Genomic DNA, 17,690 nt, shown 5'->3' with positions numbered 1-17,690 from the left:
CTCGTGCTCACAAAAAAAATAAATAATAATAATAATAATAATGGCCAAATAAATGCAATAAATATTATGTAATGAAAATAATTTAATAATATAGAGTAATAATTTTAAAGCTTCGTTTTTTCTATTAATCACGTACAAAGTAAGTTTACTTTATAAAGGAATTTTTTTTATGACAACTGAAGAATAAAATCATTCTAACAAATAAATTTTTTGGTGCAAATTCTAACAAATAAATTAAATATATATAAAATTTAAGTTGTTGTAAATTAAATACACAAAGTCTTATATGTGACTAGTCACATGGTGTGGCCAATTTACATAATCACATATAAGACAATTATTTAAATAATAGGATGGTTATAGTAATGAGCAAATGGGGTTACCTTAACATATCTAGGTTACTTAAATGAGAAGAAGAGGTTACTTTCTTAATTAAGTGTAATTATTCTTTCATTTTCAAAACAAAAGAATAGAAGTTAATCGAATGAACAAATGGGGTTACTTATTTCTAAATTACTTGATTTTACTTGTATGATGAATTTTTGTTACTTTTATGAACTACATGGAGTTACTCTTATGAAAAAAATGAGGTTACTCATACATATAAATGAAGATTAATCTTATAAATCAATGTGGCCAAACCGTGTGGCTAGCCACATACAAGACTTGTCCAATTAAATAGGGGTGAACATAGGGCGGGTACCCATACCGTTAGTACTAACGATTCGGGTACCCGATAACCAAAATCTCTAAAAGTGATATCCATAACCCGAACCGATAAGTTCAGGTACACGAATTTTCGGATCGGTTATCGGGTACCCAATAAGATATCCAATAATGAGAATTAAACTTAATTATGTAGTTATTATGATATAATTTACCACTAATTAACAACAATATCATATGATTTTGACCAAATTATTAATAATATTACTAATAAATTGATATTATAAAGTAATTATGAAGTAAAGTAAGAGTTTAGATTATAAAAAAATAGCTTTAAGTAGGGAAAAAAGCAAAAAAATGCTTATTGGAACGGATCGGATAACCGTTAATTTTAAAATGATACCCAATAACCATACTCGATAACAAATTATCGAAACGGGTACCCGAACCAGTATGATTATCGGATCGGGTATCCTAATTTTCGGAACGGATACAGATCAATTTTTCGGGTAGTTTTTCTCAGCCCTACAATTAAATATTGTATTTTGATGTTCAATACTCTGTAATATTTACAAAAATAAACAATTGCTATATATATATATTTGAAACAATTGATATATTTCTTATTATTATAGCAATAAATTGGGGTATCAACTGGGCTAAAAACTAGTCTATTAAATATTACTAAAATAGAAGATGCTGACGTCACCACTGCTCACTTGTCGCTCTCTTAATAGAAATGTTCCCACCTAAATGCAATGATGATGTCATTTTATTTTAATTTTTTTTTTGTAGAGCTATCATATTTAACATTTTTGAAATTTAAATATTAGATGCTTCTACCTTATAACTAAAACCTATCAATTTATCATAGGAAATTGAAATTATTTTAAATAGCACACTAATAAATGATCTCCTACATTGAACTATGAATTAGACAACGTTAAATAGATACTATATCATAATTTTGATGAAAATAAAAGATTTTAAATTACAAAATGTACGTAATTTTTATTTATATTAATGTATAATACGGAGTAGCGATTTGTTTTTAAAATGTACAAATTTAAAATAGGTTTTATATAAACCGTGCATTGCACGAGTTCTAACTTAATTTGTTACTCTGTAATAAAATGTCAAACTTTTAATTTTCCACGGAGTAAAGTACGAGTAATTTTTTTTTGGGGTTTTTCCAAGTTATGCCCCCAAACTTCTTCGGTTTCTAAGTTGTGCTCATGCTTTTTCAAACGTCTAAGTTGTTCCCTTGAACTCACTAAGGCCCCATTCTTTAGAGCTGCTCTGCTTAAAAATAATGCTTAATATTGAATTATTATAATAATAATTAATATTAAATAATAATAAATAATTAATATAAAATAATAATAAATAATTAATATTAAATAATAATAAATAATAAATATTAAATAATAATAAATAATTAATATTTAATAATAATAATTATTATTGAATAATAATAATAATAATAATAATATTTAATAATAATAATAATATGAAAATTACTATTTAATAATAAAAATAATTAATAATTAATGTTTAATAATAATTTTATTATTAAAATTTAATGTTTAATGATAATAATAATAAATAATAAATAATTAATATTTAATAATTATAATATTAATAATAATAATTAATATTTAATAATAATAATAATAATAATATTTTCTCAAAAAAATAAGGATAATAATAGTAATAATAATACTTATTAATAATAATAATAATAATAATAATAATTGATTTTTTATAACAAAAATTAATATTTAAAGATAATAACTAATATCTAAATATAAAACTAATTTTTAATAATAATTATAATAAAAATAATAATTAAATAATATTTAATAATAAAAATAATTATTAAATAATATTTAATAATAATAATTAATATTTAATAATAATAATTAATGATTATAATAATAATGAGATAATATTAATAATAGTAATAGTAGTAGTAGTAGTAGTAGTAATAATAATAATAATAATAATAATAATAATAATAATGAAATTTGATCTGCTTTGCTAAAATCTGCTCTGCTCTGCCCAGAAACTCAGAAGAATAGGGTCTAATTTTTATTAACAATAACCTTTGACATTAACAATAACTTTTTATTATTGTTATTTTATTTTTTGATTTTTTAAAGTGTTAAACCAATTAGAACTGGACACGTGTCAAGTTAATAACGCCACGACACCATTGTTGATGAAATAGTTTAACTTTCATTCACGGATATGACTGTCAAAGGGTATTGTTGATAAAATATCGTGAGGTGGAGGACACAACTTATAACTTTGAAAAAACATGGGTAAAGCTTAAAAACCGAATAACTTGGGAGGCATAGCTTAGAAAAACCTTTTTTTTTTTTTTTTTTTTTTTAACCTCGGAGTAAAGTAATTAAGGGGGCGTTTGGTTCGCAAATTATAGGTATTAGTTATGAGTTTAGAATGACCAAAACCCATACCATGTGTTTGGTCGTCAAAAATATGATTTTTAAACCCATACCTCAAACCCATGAGGTATGGGGTTTAGAAACCTTGGGGGAAGGTAGGTTTGGCTTATTCCATTCCCTTAGGTATCAAATATATGAAATTAAGGGGATGATATTTCATTCCAGAATTGAACCAAACACATACTATTAAGTATCAAGTTCTAACCCGATACCACCTTAACCCTATTCCTGATTCCAAACCTATACCACTCTGCGAACCAAACACCCCCTAAATAAACAATACCATTCTCTAAAAAAAAAAAAAAAAAAAAAAAAAAAAAAAAAAAACCATTAATAACACTGGTCGATTAAAAAGACGGGTGTTCTTGGCTTTTTCATTCTTCCTCTACAATCTACAGTCACTGGAAAATCAAAGAGACTTCCGGACTCGTAAAGCCGAAAACTCCGAAGAACTTAGAACTTATTAAAGCTCCAAGCTTCCAATTTCATAACTACAAAGAAATTAAATTGGGAAATAAAAGAAAATGGAGCAAGAAAAAGCATTAGAACTGGTAAAGCAAGGCTCAACTCTTCTCTTTCTCGATGTTCCTCAGTACACTCTCATTGGCATTGATACCCAGGTCATTTTCTTCATTTCTTTCTTTTTCTCTTCTATTTTCTTGGTTTGTGTTAGAAATTTAAGATTTTTGTTATATTTACATGTGTTGGCATAATTTGTTATTTATAATTTGATTATAAGTTTTGGGGTTTAAATTTCTGGAAGGTTGTTAATGTGGTTTTCCAGAAAAAAGCAATGCTTTTGTTTAATTATATCTCATTTGAGCAATATATGCTTTAATGTTAATGATTATAGTGATGGGGTTGTCTTGTTTTTCAGCTGAATTCGAATTATTAGTTTTTTTTGTTCAAGTATTGATAGTTATGGCAGCATGGAACCTTAATTTCTGAGTGACAATCTTAGGAAATATCATAAAATTTTGATACTTGGCTTGTGCCTGTGCTAGTGACCTAGAATTTGAGCAGGAGGTTTGGAAAATTGCAAGGAAAGTGCGGAATTTCATTATATATTTGTTAGTTTCTATTGGATTAATACTTAATAGCCAGCTTAATTAGGTTTAGGTTGTTGAGACTTGAGAGTATATTTTCAAAAAAAAAAAAAAGAGAGGTTGTTGAGAGGATGATTTTGGAAGTTGATCGTTGTGAGGACTGAATGTGTATTTTCCAAGTGAATTTCGCTTCATAAATCTTGTGTAGCGCATTATATGTTTAATTCTCTCCATCAGATTATTGATAATCTAGATATCTTATTGAAATTGTATTCGCTCTCGGCTTCTTGGCCCCGTACCTTTGCTCAAAAAATTGCTTAGCATGTCATTGTACAATTTATCTAACAAGATGGGGTTATAACTTATAATCTTTTTGTCATGAGTTTGAAAGCTTGCACTTCTTCCTAGTAGGTTTACATTGGACATTGATGACAAGATTTAAATGATTGTAGATATGCAACTTGCTAAAAATATGGGTTTTATTCCCTTCAGGTTTTCTCCACTGGCCCTGAATTCAAGGGTATTAAGATGATTCCTCCTGGAGTTCATTTTGTATTTTTCAGTTCATCTACCAAGTATGTTTCCCTGCTTATTTCATTTGTTCTTTTCAGAGCTTTTGAGAGTTTATTCGTCTGCTTGTATTCGCTGAATTAATCTTCTATTTAGTGGTACTTTGTACCCTTTAGCTTTACCTTGTTCTGTGTCTGACATTTTGTCTACCAGCTATGTGATTTGATGGTATGGAGTTTTCAATTTTCTGTGCAGAGATGGAAAGGAGTTTTCATCCATCATTGGCTTTTTTATTGAGACATCCGCATCTGAGGTTTGATTGCTTACTAAATACTATGAGCTAATCCATTGGATTCCAGTTGTTTCTTCCATTTCATTTTCTTTGGTTCCAACAGGTTGTTGTTCGTAAATGGAACCTGGAAGAAGAAAGACTGGTGAAAGTTCCAGATGAAGAGGTTAGTACTTGTTAGTTGTAACATTGGTTTGCTAATGGGGATACCTTAAGGACTTAAGGTCACTCTTACATTGCATCGAAGAATTTCGTAGCTACAATGCTAGCTTCCGGTTGAGGAACTTGATTCCTGTAGCCTAGATGGCTTCCTGTCATTCCTTGAATATCTTTGATGTTATCATTTGAGTGAATGAACTTGTACCTAGAAATAGTTATGCTTAGTTCTGCATTCATATTAAAAGTAATTTTTTTTATTCATGTTAGTGTAATAATCAAGTTCATAACACTCATTTTGGCAAGGACAGCAAATACATGTCGGTTGTTGCTTTATATCTGAAAAGTTCTTGATGCGACAGCTCAATTTGCTTGGACTTGTGTGAGAATTGATTAGTTAATACTCTTGTAGTGTTGTGTGTTAAAGCTTCCAACTATAATAGTCTAACATCCTTTCTCTGCTTCAATATAGGAAGAGAGATATGCTCAGGCTGTGAAACAGTTTGAATTCGATAGGCATCTTGGCCCTTACTCACTGAGTGATTATGGAGATTGGAAACGTTTGTCAAATTACATCACTAAGGATGTCATAGAGCGTATTGGTGAGAACCATCCTATTTTTATGAAGCTTTTCTGAGAATTATTTTAATCTTTGACTGCCTATGATTTCATTCTTCTCCTGTATCACAGAACCAATAGGAGGGGAAATCACAGTGGCATGTGAATCAAGCCTAGTTGGCAACATTCCCAAAACTACCATGGAGATAGCTTTAGCTGAACAATTAAAGAATAGTAAATTCAATAGAGAAGCTGAAACTTCAGATAAGAAAGGATGCTACTATACACCTGTTCCTCGCGTAATCAAGCAGAAAGGAATTTCTGTAGCAGAACTTACCTCTGTGAATCTAGACAAGGTAGTTTTTAGAGAGATGCTTATACTTTTGCCATAAATTTTGGATCCCATTTTTTAACACTTCTGTCAGTGATTTTCAGACTTATATTCTGGAAAGCATTCTTATGAAAGAGTTTGAGGGTGATGAAGACAGACTTCTTGGTGAGCTGCAATTTGCATTAATTGCGTTTCTGGTATGACATAAACTATTACAGTTCATCAAATGAACATGTCAAGTTGCTTTTAATGTCTTTCTGTCTAGTGCCTTAATGACAATTGGATCTTCCACAGATGGGGCAATCACTCGATGGATTTTTACAGTGGAAATCTCTGGTCAGTCTTCTGTTTGGATGTACCCAAGCTGTAAGTGTTCTCACTCACAATTCTCACTGCTTTACATTTTAGGATTTCCTTATCTGACGTCCATAAGTATCTAAATCATATTGCAGTTTGCAAATACTCTCCTTCAGTTTTTGGGTCCTCACGTTAGTTGTGGGTTTTAAACAGTTGTACACTTGTACCTTGTGCATTACCTGTGAGTATTTTTTGGATTTGGGAAGCTTTGTAACAATCATTCCTCATAGCATTACCTCGATGATTTCACAAGGTTCATATATAAGTGCTCTTGTCCTTGTTTAACCATTGATGGGGAATATGTTGGTTGCTTGCTGTTTCATAGTACAAGGAGAGGAAAATCTTAGTCATTTGATTCACTCTAGTATTTGAGCTGGAAAATTACCCTCATCATAAGACTGAGATGTTAAGCAAGAGTCGATGGTTGGTTTCTGTATGTTACTAGAGGTCTTGAATTTGGATTGAAAAATGCCAAAAATCAATAAACGAAGTTAGGTACTGAAGAAAGGGCGGTGGACAAAAGAAGATCCAATTCATCATACTTGGAAGTTGGAAGCAGAACTATAGGGCCCTTTAAGAGTAGCTGGGCTCATCTTTTAATTGGCAGGGTCAAGGGTCAAGTAAAGTATTTTCATCTTACCTTGATATATTTGAATACCTCCAAACTAAATAATGGATGCTCTTCAAGAGCCTAGTATTTTGATATTGTAAGATTTATAATAATGTCATTTAAAGGCTGGAACTTTAGTTGTCAATATGAGATTTCTGACAAATGCGAGGTTAGGTCTCATTTCTAATAAGCTCCAACCCCCCTAAGCACAACGTCTGGTGGGTGTGGGTCATGTGAATTTCTATGGTTTCATTCTGGAGCATACGAAGTGTGCTTGTAATGAAGTTCTGTTCTTGAAAGCGAAATTTATCAATTTTGTTTTTTCTTCTTGCAGCCATTTCATACTAGGAGCCAGCTTTTCATAAAGGTAAAATCTACTACCTAATTGTTTATAAAACTACCCATATATAACTTAAATTTTTCAATAGCCATTGTCCTTTTGGAGATAAATGGCTAGTTGGATTGATGTGCTTTTGGTAGACTGCTACTTAGAGGATGACAGGACATGGTGCACTACTTTTCTCTGTTTCTTTCCTTCCTAATGTTCAGGACACTTCTTGCAGTTCATCAAGTGTGTATATTATCAACTAAAATATGGATTTCAAAGGGGTCATGCAAATAATAGCACAATAGAGAAGGAATCGTCATTATTGCTTGACGATTCATGGTTTACTTCTGATAGTTTTCTGCATCACCTTTCCAAGGTAATTATTTCATCAAATATATATTCATGTATTTAGATAGATTATAGAGATTGACTCTGCTGAAGAACACTGACTTCTTGCTTATGAGGGTTGTGTCCTGGAGTTATTGAGATGAAATATTTTTTCCTCCAGCAATATTTGTTTTATTTATATTCCTGCACCAAATGAATGTCCCTTGCAAGCCTTACAGTGCATCTCCATAATTTCTTTTTTTTTTTTTTTTTTTTTTTGTTTGAAAAGCTGAGGGCTCTTAGTATGTCATAGTTTATCTAGTAGCCTACAATCTGTCCTGTCTCTCTGTTGACCTTGCCCTTTGGTTGTGAAAGTAGATTGCAGCAATTAGGAAATAATTCATTCGTTCAATATAAAGTATTTCTAACCTCCTCAAACCCTTACCCTGAAGAAATAGAATTGTGAAGCAGAATTGCTTCATAGGATCATACTTAGTGACAGATTAATAAAGTTCAGCTGAAATTTAATTGGTCGTCTGGTATTGAATCTAGTCATTTTTCTATGCTGATATGTGCAGGAATTTTTTTTGCTGGTTGATGAGGCCTCAGTTGTTGATGGCGATCTTTTAACATGGGTGAGTTCTATATTGACAGTGTTTCTGCAATGCTTTTTTAGCTCTTACGTGACAATGGAAATAATGGAATAACTATGTCTTTCATTTACTTCTTTTTTGTAATCCATCCTCATTATATCTGCATGGAACTATGGAAGTGAAAGAGTACATACGAGGCCTTGGGTCTGTGTGTGGTTTAGTGGGTGTGAGTAGGGGAGGTACTGGGCGAGGGGGACTGGATTGGAGAACGTTATGGTTCTGTTGCACTATTGGAATTATGTACATAATGTTCTAACAATATGAAATTTCCTTAATAGACGTACGTTGTCTAGTATGTGGAACAATTGAAAAATATACTCATGCATTATGCATTTTGAAACCTAAGAATGAGGTCTGCTGTGTTCATGCTTCCCCGTTCCCATATCCAGTTTATTTATTTACACTGATCAATATAATTGATGAAAACCTCTACTTTTTCTCTGGATGACCTCAATAGACCAGAAAACTAAGAGAATTGCTCGAGAACACACTGGGTTGGAAATTCCAGCGGAAAGGTGCAGTGGACGGATTATATTTTGAAGATGATGACGAGGTCAGTATGATTTCTGACCTGTATAGCATAATCCGGTTCTATAAAATTGTATATTTTTCGTTCTCTTCACTTATCTGAATTTACTTTTGCAGTATGCTCCAGTGGTTGAGATGCTGGATTAATTTAACTAGATGAATCAGGTTTCATGCACCTTCTTGTCTACAACAGAGAACAGACACGCTGGAAAGGAAGATTAGAAATACAAGGTGGATTGTGTTTTTTTACAGAATAAGTATGTAACACAGATTCTTGGTTTGGTAGTTTTTTTTTTTTTTTTTGCGGATAGGTGATTGTACATATCTCTCAACTAGACAAATAACAAAAAATATTACTTCAGTTCAATTTTTTCTTATTGAGCAGCTTTGTCTTCTCTTCATTTTTTTTTTTTTCGTTTTGTTATCCCATCTTTGATACATCATATTTTTAGTTTCTCTCTAATCTCTATGCTAAGTCTTGGTAAGTTTTTTTTGTTTTTTTTTTTTTGTTTTTAAGTCTTGGTAAGTTGTACTAGCATGTTTTACACTTTTACATAAGCATGTTAATGCATTTCATGTTTGAGAAGAATACTTTAAACAAAAAGTGTATAGATCAAAGGATTCTCTTCCATAGTTACCAATGTTTTTACCTTCAACTAAATAGTAAATACGCATTAAAACTCTTAACCAAGAGGGTTTTTTTTTTCTTTTCTTTATTTATACGTCAAATAAAATAAGAGGTTTTCCATAACTATATAAAAATAATAATTGTTCAATAGTTAAAAGCTTTTGCCATAGTTCATTGCTAATGTGATCTTCATAAACGTGCCTTAATGATCCACCATGATAATCTTTTACAGACTTTATAATCATCCACCGTTTATACTTTGATCTCTCTAATTTTATTTTGACATTTTGCAGTATTTATCTAATTCACTTTTGATAGTCTCATAATATATTCCCTTCTACTTTAAATAATGAGAAATTATTAATGGTACACCCAAGGTTTGAGCGTTTATCAATAGTACACCTACTGAATTATTGATTATTAGCGGTACACTCAAGGTTTCACGCACTCATCTACAGTAACTACTCCGTTAAACAAACGTTAATTCTAGTTTTTTTTTTTTACTTTTTTCGATTTTTTTTAACTTAAAAACCCCCTCCTTTTTTTTCCTTCTTTACTTTCCCTCCTTTATTTTGTATGTGTTGGTATAGGGGGCATTCGAGGATCGTAATGAAAATCAAGAATGACGACGTCTTTGAGTGCTAACCATTCGTTTAAATGTCATAACTAATTTAGATAATTCATATGTATAGTACAATTTCTTTTTTTTTTTTTTTTTTTTTTTTTTTTTTTTTTTTTTTTGTGTTTCATGATGGTGTTTGGAAAGACTTAATTTGTCTGAAAGATATTGTTGCTTGGGTATGCAATTTGCCAAGTGTTACCAAATTTCCAAACGCTAGTAAATTTGATTGGTTATTTTTCAACAACCTTTTTCCAACCACCTCACCTCAGAATGAAGACGAAGCAAAGTAAGATATTTAATATTTGTTTTTGTTATATTTGTTTATAGGAAATTTTGCGAATAACTATCGCAAAAGAACTTTTGCGAACAATTACCTTTAATTTTTTTTTTTTTTTTGGCGAACAACTACCACAAACTTTGTATTTGTTTTGTTACCACTACCAGTTAATTGTAACACCCCCAAATCTCCCTCTACGTAAATACTATATTTATACGTATACAAAGACCGTAGAGATAGACTTGGGCGTATTACCGCCACGTGAAAACGTAAGGCTTATTTAATTACTCAAACTGCAGCGGAAAAATAACTAACTTTTATTAATAATATGAATAATTATAATAACTGTTTCAAAATAAGCTAATAAAAAAAACTTGTCCATACATAAATAAAATTAATTCCTATCTATGTGATCCCAATCCCGACTCTAGTATGCGTACGAACAACTTTACACCTGAAATCAAGACTGCTTACTAAAATGGTAAACAGGGCGAACCAAAACAAAAAGGAAAACAGATTAGCAAAAACGCTAAGTACGTATAAATGCAAGGCATGTAAATACTTTTATTAGGCAAACATGCTTTCGAAATAACCATCTAAATTTAAACCTGTCACGAGTCACTTTCCAAAATAAAACTTTCCAAAAATAATTAAACCTTCCAAGGGTAGTAATATCCATCAATAAAAACTTTCCAAACCAATAGATTTCCAATTTATAAACTTCTCAATTTTTGATATATTTCTAAACCAATTTTCCTCACCTAAGTGTGCACACCCCCCCAAGCAAGTTATACTATACTTGAGGAAAGACCAGATCATACAAAGCTCATGGTCTTACTTAACCAGTCCCGGGTAGAGGGACAATTAAAATATCAAATACTCAGGCTCACAATGAGCTACAAATTAATTAAACCAAGTGATTTATAAATCAAACAACTTTTATTAAATCGATCAACATTTAGAGATCAAACCTTCAAATCATAAAATTATATACTTTAACTTGTCATGAAAATTGTTAACTTAAATATTCATACGCAACATTTATTCAAACAATCATTAAAACAAACATTATACAAAACACGCATTCAAAATTGTATCAAGGACCTAGCCACCTATACGTACCTTGATCACGAGAACAAAAAGGTACGAATACTAAACTTGACCACGATCGGGAGACTCCTCCTTTATCAAAATAGTGCTATTAGTATAGTTGGGTGGTCGTTGGTGGCGGATGAGGTGGTTGTTCGGTGGCAACAACTTGGTTATGGGTTGCAGAGTTTATTTAAGCTAGATAGAGTAAGAAGAAGGGGTGATGAGATAGAGAGTAGAGAAGAGGATTTCTGATTTTTGGTGTGAGGAATTTGTGAAGTGTTGAGGGTCTATTTATAGTGTTTAAGGGGTAGTAAGATAGAGTTAAAGGAAGTTTGAGATTAACATGGGAACGTGATAAATGTAAGTTTGTTAAATGAATATGAGTGAAATTTAGTCTAGGTTAATTCATGTGGGAAAATATAATGGAAAGGATTAGGGATGGAAGTAAGATAAATGCTAATATGGTTAAGAAAGATAAATTAAGAGATTTAAGTAAAAAAAAAATGATAAATTAAGAGATTTAAAAAAAATAATAATGATAAGTATGGCTTCTTCATAACTCACGGCCCTTTTTTTTATTATTTTTTTTTTAATTTTTTTTTTACATATATATATATAACGAAAATCATTCTTAAATAAATAAAATAATTAGATTTGATAATTAAATCAAGTTAAAATATATAGATAATATCAAAACTAAGATTTGTTGTAATTCATGAGATAATAATTAAGCTAAAGTTGTTAAGTATTATTAAGATAAAATCCGGAAAATAAAATTAAAAACGGTGTACAACGTTAATTAATAAAAATACGGACCGACCAAGATCATAATTTAGAAATTTTAATTATTTCAATTAATTAAAGAAATTACTAATTAAGAAAATATTTTCAAAAATTAGGGGTATTACATTAATGATGGACGTTTGCTTGCTATATGTGGGGCCCATCCTAATTCGTTCAATACACAAATAAATGAACAATTAACAAGAAATCATAAGAAAGATTAACAAAATGAATGAATATTAAATGTTTTTTCAATCCTAATAGCTTGAATTCAATCTTTAGGTGAGCAATTTTACCTATGCCCTAAAATTTTTTGAAGACAAACATTCAAAGAAACAGAGAGTATCTAATTAGGGGGAAGATCGTTAATATAAAGGAGAGATAGTTGGAGGGAAAAGGAAGAAAGGTGGGCCCCACATACGGCAAACAAACGTCCATCGTTAAATGGTAGTGGTAACAAAATAAATACAAAGTTTATGGTAGTTGTTCGTAAAAAAATAAAATAAAGGTAGTTGTTCACAAAATTTGGAACTTTTGCGGTAATTGTTCGCAAAATTTCCTTGTTTATATTTAAATATATTGATTTAGATTTATTATTTGGTAGGAGAATATCCTATTGTGTTTGTCATGCCCCAATATTTTGGGATCTTCGTCAGAGAATTTCCTTTTGTGCCTCATATTGCAACCTCCGCTGTAACACCCCAATAATTCTCCCTTTTCCAAACCACTTACTTTAAATAAAAATAGAGGAGAACCATTGGCATGTTACCGCCACGTGTTAAAACGTTAAGGCCTTATCAAAGTATTGCAGCGGAAATCCAACTTAAATATTAAAATAATATAATTTAGAAAACCAATAAGTCAAAGCTTACAAATTGGAACCATAAAGGCCCTTATTAAAACCAAACCAATATTCCAAAATCCCAAACATTAAGTAAATAATATAATTAAATAAACACACTATAATAATCACATAATTACATGCTTCACGTAAAGTTAATTTACACATATTATATAACACAAATCATCACATATAATTTCCATATTACATGATTTAAACCTTAAACATGATACTAAGTGATCACTCAAGTTTGCAACATTAGATAAAACATACACAATTAAATAACTTGTATAATCACTTCATACAATAATAAAAAGACAAAAGAATTAATTACAATGCATATAGAAATAAATAATCTATCCTATACGCCCTTTCTAAAGCTACCCAAATCTCACCGATAAAATCAAACAAGCAAGGAAGTTAAGAAAATAAAATAAATAAATTAAATAATTTTATTTCAAATAAATAAATAATTCGAAAATTAGATAAAATAAACAAATACTTTTTTTTATATATATATAAATGCCGAAATAAATATAATAGAATAGAATATTTTTTTTTTTGAAAACTTAAGTTAACTTTAAATAAGGTAGTTAAATAAAACTTATTAAATTTAAAACGTGAGGCGCCTAAAAACTTTAGAATTGGCTTTAGTGGTAATTAAATCTAACCTAAGCTCTGATACCACTTTGTAACACCCCAATAATTCTCCCTTTTCCAAACCACTTACTTTAAATAAAAATAGAGGAGAACCATTGGCATGTTACCGCCACGTGTTAAAACGTTAAGGCTTTATCAAAGTATTGCAGCGGAAATCCAACTTAAATATTAAAATAATATAATTTAGAAACCCAATAAGTCAAAGCTTACAAATTGGAACCATAAAGGCCCTTCTCTAAAACCAAATCAATAATCAAAGTCCCAAAACATAATTAAAGTAGTAAAACATAAATAAGTTCAACACAAAGAATGAATACTCTCAATCACACCAATCCCTTGACAATGTGTATGTCAAATCCCCGAACTTCACATCATCAAGCTAACCTGTGCAATACTGCTCCCCAATAATACAAGTGTAATAATTGGATCATCACAGGGTCATTGAAAGGCGAAGGCCATGACCAAAAGAAAACACACAAAAGCACGCAATCAGCAAAGCTGAGTACATACAAGCTACAACGTACCAAGCCTAGCATGCTCAACTAATTAAAGTAAATAAACATACAACATAAATTCATTAATCAAGACTCCACACTTAAACAATTCAATCGACTCAACATACTTGCTAATCAATCCCAAACACTTGACTCTTTATATTTAATTTAATTAATTTAGTTTGGAGTAAGCAATAGACGAGGTTGTCCAATCCACCAAATCATTTTGGTCCCAAATGACCATTTAAAATAAAAGTTTAGCGCGATGCAAGAATGGGCGCGACTCCATTCTCACAAAGTTAGTCTAGGATAATCAACATTACTAGCTCAATTAAATAATGTAGTTCAAAACTACATAACACATTGTACTCTGAAAATAACCTTTATCAACTCAACCTCGAATAATAATACAAACCTTTACTCAACTCTCTATCCCGTAAGTGTGCCATGCTCATTGTTCTATACCTAGCCTTGGACATGGGTAATTCGAATAAAACCAACAAGTATAAAAACTTGAATACTCCCAATAACTAGAAAACACCCTGAACCAGACCACATACGGGTCAATTCCCACTGTAGGGGACCATAGAAAAATAAATAATAAAGATTGTACCTCATTCTTAACTCATGATCATTATCTCATTACCAACATGCCAAGGACTAAGGTCTATAACGCCGAGCCTCAAACCCATAACAAAATAAATAATTCTCAACCTTTTGATCTCACACATTGATCAAATAACCATTCACAAATTAATTTATAATATCTCAATATTGGCACATGTTCCCAAATAACATAACAATTCGATTCATAATGTCTCAACTCTTAAAACACATACTAATAACCCAAATATAATCATATCTCAACCCAAAAATAATACTCTGCATTAATAATCCTAAAACCTCAAGAACAATACTCCCTATAGCAATAACATTAAAAAAAAACCCCAGAAATATAACACAATCATTCAATATAATAATAGTAGCAAGACAATTAAATCAGATCATATCATAAAATTATATACGTCAATCATATATACATACACTCAAGCATATGAATATCCAATTATACAATAATAATATAAGGTAATAATTAATAAATTCATTCCATTTAAACCATTAAATTCCAATCCTTTAATAATCCAAATGTGGTTAACAAACCAATCCAATAAAATATGTTTGTATCAACATTCCATACAAATAATTAATCCAATATAATTCAACATGTTTGCATACATAATTCCATACAAACATAATCAATTCACCAAAACATGTCTCATAAACATAAGCACATGAATTAATTAAATGTATAGCCAAACAATTTTCATCCAAGTGTTCTCTAATCATGAAACTAAGTTCTTTTCTTTGGTACCTAAACATGATACTACTTACAACGAAGTAGACATGTACGTACCTCGTATAAACAATCCTTTGTGCCACTTTTAATCACTTAAAAGTCTCCTAAGAAATAATCACTTCCTTTTGTGTGGGGAAATTTTTGGGGATGTATGGGGTATTTATAGGAGAGAGAGTAGTAGGGTAAGTAGGGATATTGGGCCTCATTAAATTAATGGGTCAATTAAGAAAGTAAACTGGGTTTGGTTTGTTTGTTGGACATAAATTATAGAAGGAAGGTTCATAAAAAGTTCTTTGTAATAAAATCGTTTATCAACCCCAAAAATAATTTGAAACTTTTGAAATTAAATTCCGGAAAAATACAAATAAATATTATAAATAATATATAATTTCATTTATAATATATTTAAAATATGGGGGATTACATCCGCACACTCCAAATAGAGGATAAGAATTGAGACCAGGGGTAAAGAACCTGTTTAATGTGCATGTTACGTTCACTGGGTTATCGTATGTTGCGGAATTTCAACCGTAGCGCTATGCGAGACCAAGACTTGATAAATGTGTGGACAAATCAACAACATTTGTACAGCAGGGCAAGAGGTATGATACCATATCATAAAAACGTATACGAACATATAGAGCATATGAAGGTAATTTTTATACTACTGTAGAAATATTTTCACTTAGTTTTGGAAAGTCGTAATTACTTAAAAATTCATTTGTTCATGATTTATAGCGGTCTGCCGGAAGTGTCAATGTCGATGTTGAAAACATTGACAAGGAGTTGATCAAGTTATTTCCATTTGCTATTCCTGTTGCGTACTTCGAAATCATGGATAAACTTGGTCCTGAAATTCCATATCTATTGGATTTATTTCGTAACGGTCCAAAAGGACTCGATTACAGTCAGTTAGATCAGGTAATTTTTACTTTTGTTTGTTAATTTAAGTGTTTTCTGTTCTCAATTTTAGATTTGATTTATGTAACTTGTTCAGGTATAATCTGTGCCTCTTATATTATATATGGATGATGAGGAAGTATTGCCCACTAGTCATTACCATGTATGGTCGTCTATAGACTCTATACCGCGGTGGGAACTTTTTGTCGATCACTTAAGTGTTGGAAAAACATCATTGAGTGTTTTGATATTGTTATTTAGAGTATAACACTGCTATTAGAATATTAATATCGGTATATGTTACTCGTATTTCATTCTTGTTTTTGAGGTATCGTTTAGTTGTTTCAGGAGTACTCCGTATATTAGTTCTAAAGTACAAAGTTATTGTATTCCGATTAAATCAGCGAGCTTGTGTACTGGTTATAAGTAAACTTTGTTATTAAAAAAAATCAATATTATTGTTATTAATTTAAGTATCGTTATGTTAAATTTGTAAGTAATCAAGCAATTTAGGATAATTCTAGGACATATACTGAGTACAAAACTTTATCATATATGTACTCGATAATAACAATAATAACTTTGGCTCAATTCTTAATTATGTAGAAGATCAAATCTATAATATTATTAAAATCCAAGGGATTAACTTATCAATAACATGTGTCATACTTTGTCATCATAACATTTATGACATAGCGCCGCATAGATGATGACAACACATTAGTATTTGGATTAGATTTGAACCATTACATCACTTGAAATTCCCAACTTTTTATTACTACTATTCCGCAATTAATGTCACCCTATTACTTAATTAACAATGATATATGAATTATAACTTTTCATTAAACATTATATGTAATTCCTCACTTAATTGTAAAACAAATACTACTGCAGCTCTCTTTCTATCCCCAACTAATTTTACCATTTTAATTTTATTATTTAAACTTAAGGAATTGGTTTCAAAATATTATTTAAACTCAAGGTAATTTTTTCATTTTGTATTTAAACATAATCCGGGGCATCGATCAGGCCCCAAACTAGTTATTGAATTTAAAGCATAAGTTGATAGTATTAATTTGCGTTTCAATTGACGTACAATCAAAATTCAATTCACTCCAAACTAATGTTATTAAGTTGGTTGAATATTTAAATGAGCCACACCCCATTGATATCTTATATCAACCAAATCTTGTTGATATAATGGCA

At 30.4% G+C, this 17,690-nt stretch overlaps 2 protein-coding genes across 2 annotated transcripts; both read left to right on the top strand.

Annotated features, from left to right (window-relative positions):
* Positions 1 to 3,459: 3,459 nt before the first annotated feature.
* LOC145556538 (uncharacterized) lies at positions 3,460 to 9,211 on the top strand. The gene is made up of 13 exons (XM_081618195.1): positions 3,460 to 3,754; positions 4,673 to 4,755; positions 4,946 to 5,003; positions 5,086 to 5,145; positions 5,608 to 5,737; positions 5,826 to 6,049; positions 6,129 to 6,221; positions 6,319 to 6,390; positions 7,326 to 7,358; positions 7,555 to 7,695; positions 8,225 to 8,281; positions 8,757 to 8,852; positions 8,945 to 9,211. The coding sequence occupies exons 1-13, from the start codon at positions 3,659 to 3,661 to the stop codon at positions 8,972 to 8,974; spliced, it is 1,173 nt and encodes a 390-aa protein (XP_081474321.1). The 5' UTR covers positions 3,460 to 3,658; the 3' UTR covers positions 8,975 to 9,211.
* Positions 9,212 to 16,042: 6,831 nt separating this feature from the next.
* Positions 16,043 to 16,649, top strand: LOC145556537 (uncharacterized). Its single transcript, XM_081618194.1, has 3 exons — positions 16,043 to 16,233; positions 16,320 to 16,502; positions 16,579 to 16,649. The coding sequence occupies exons 1-3, from the start codon at positions 16,063 to 16,065 to the stop codon at positions 16,582 to 16,584; spliced, it is 360 nt and encodes a 119-aa protein (XP_081474320.1). The 5' UTR covers positions 16,043 to 16,062; the 3' UTR covers positions 16,585 to 16,649.
* The last annotated feature ends 1,041 nt before the right edge of the window (positions 16,650 to 17,690 follow it).

Source organism: Chenopodium album, chromosome 8 (genome assembly GCF_948465745.1).
Source record: "Chenopodium album chromosome 8, dcCheAlbu1.1, whole genome shotgun sequence".
In the NCBI taxonomy this organism is placed as follows: Eukaryota; Viridiplantae; Streptophyta; class Magnoliopsida; order Caryophyllales; family Amaranthaceae; genus Chenopodium; species Chenopodium album.
This window is presented reverse-complemented; position numbering and strand designations above follow the sequence as displayed.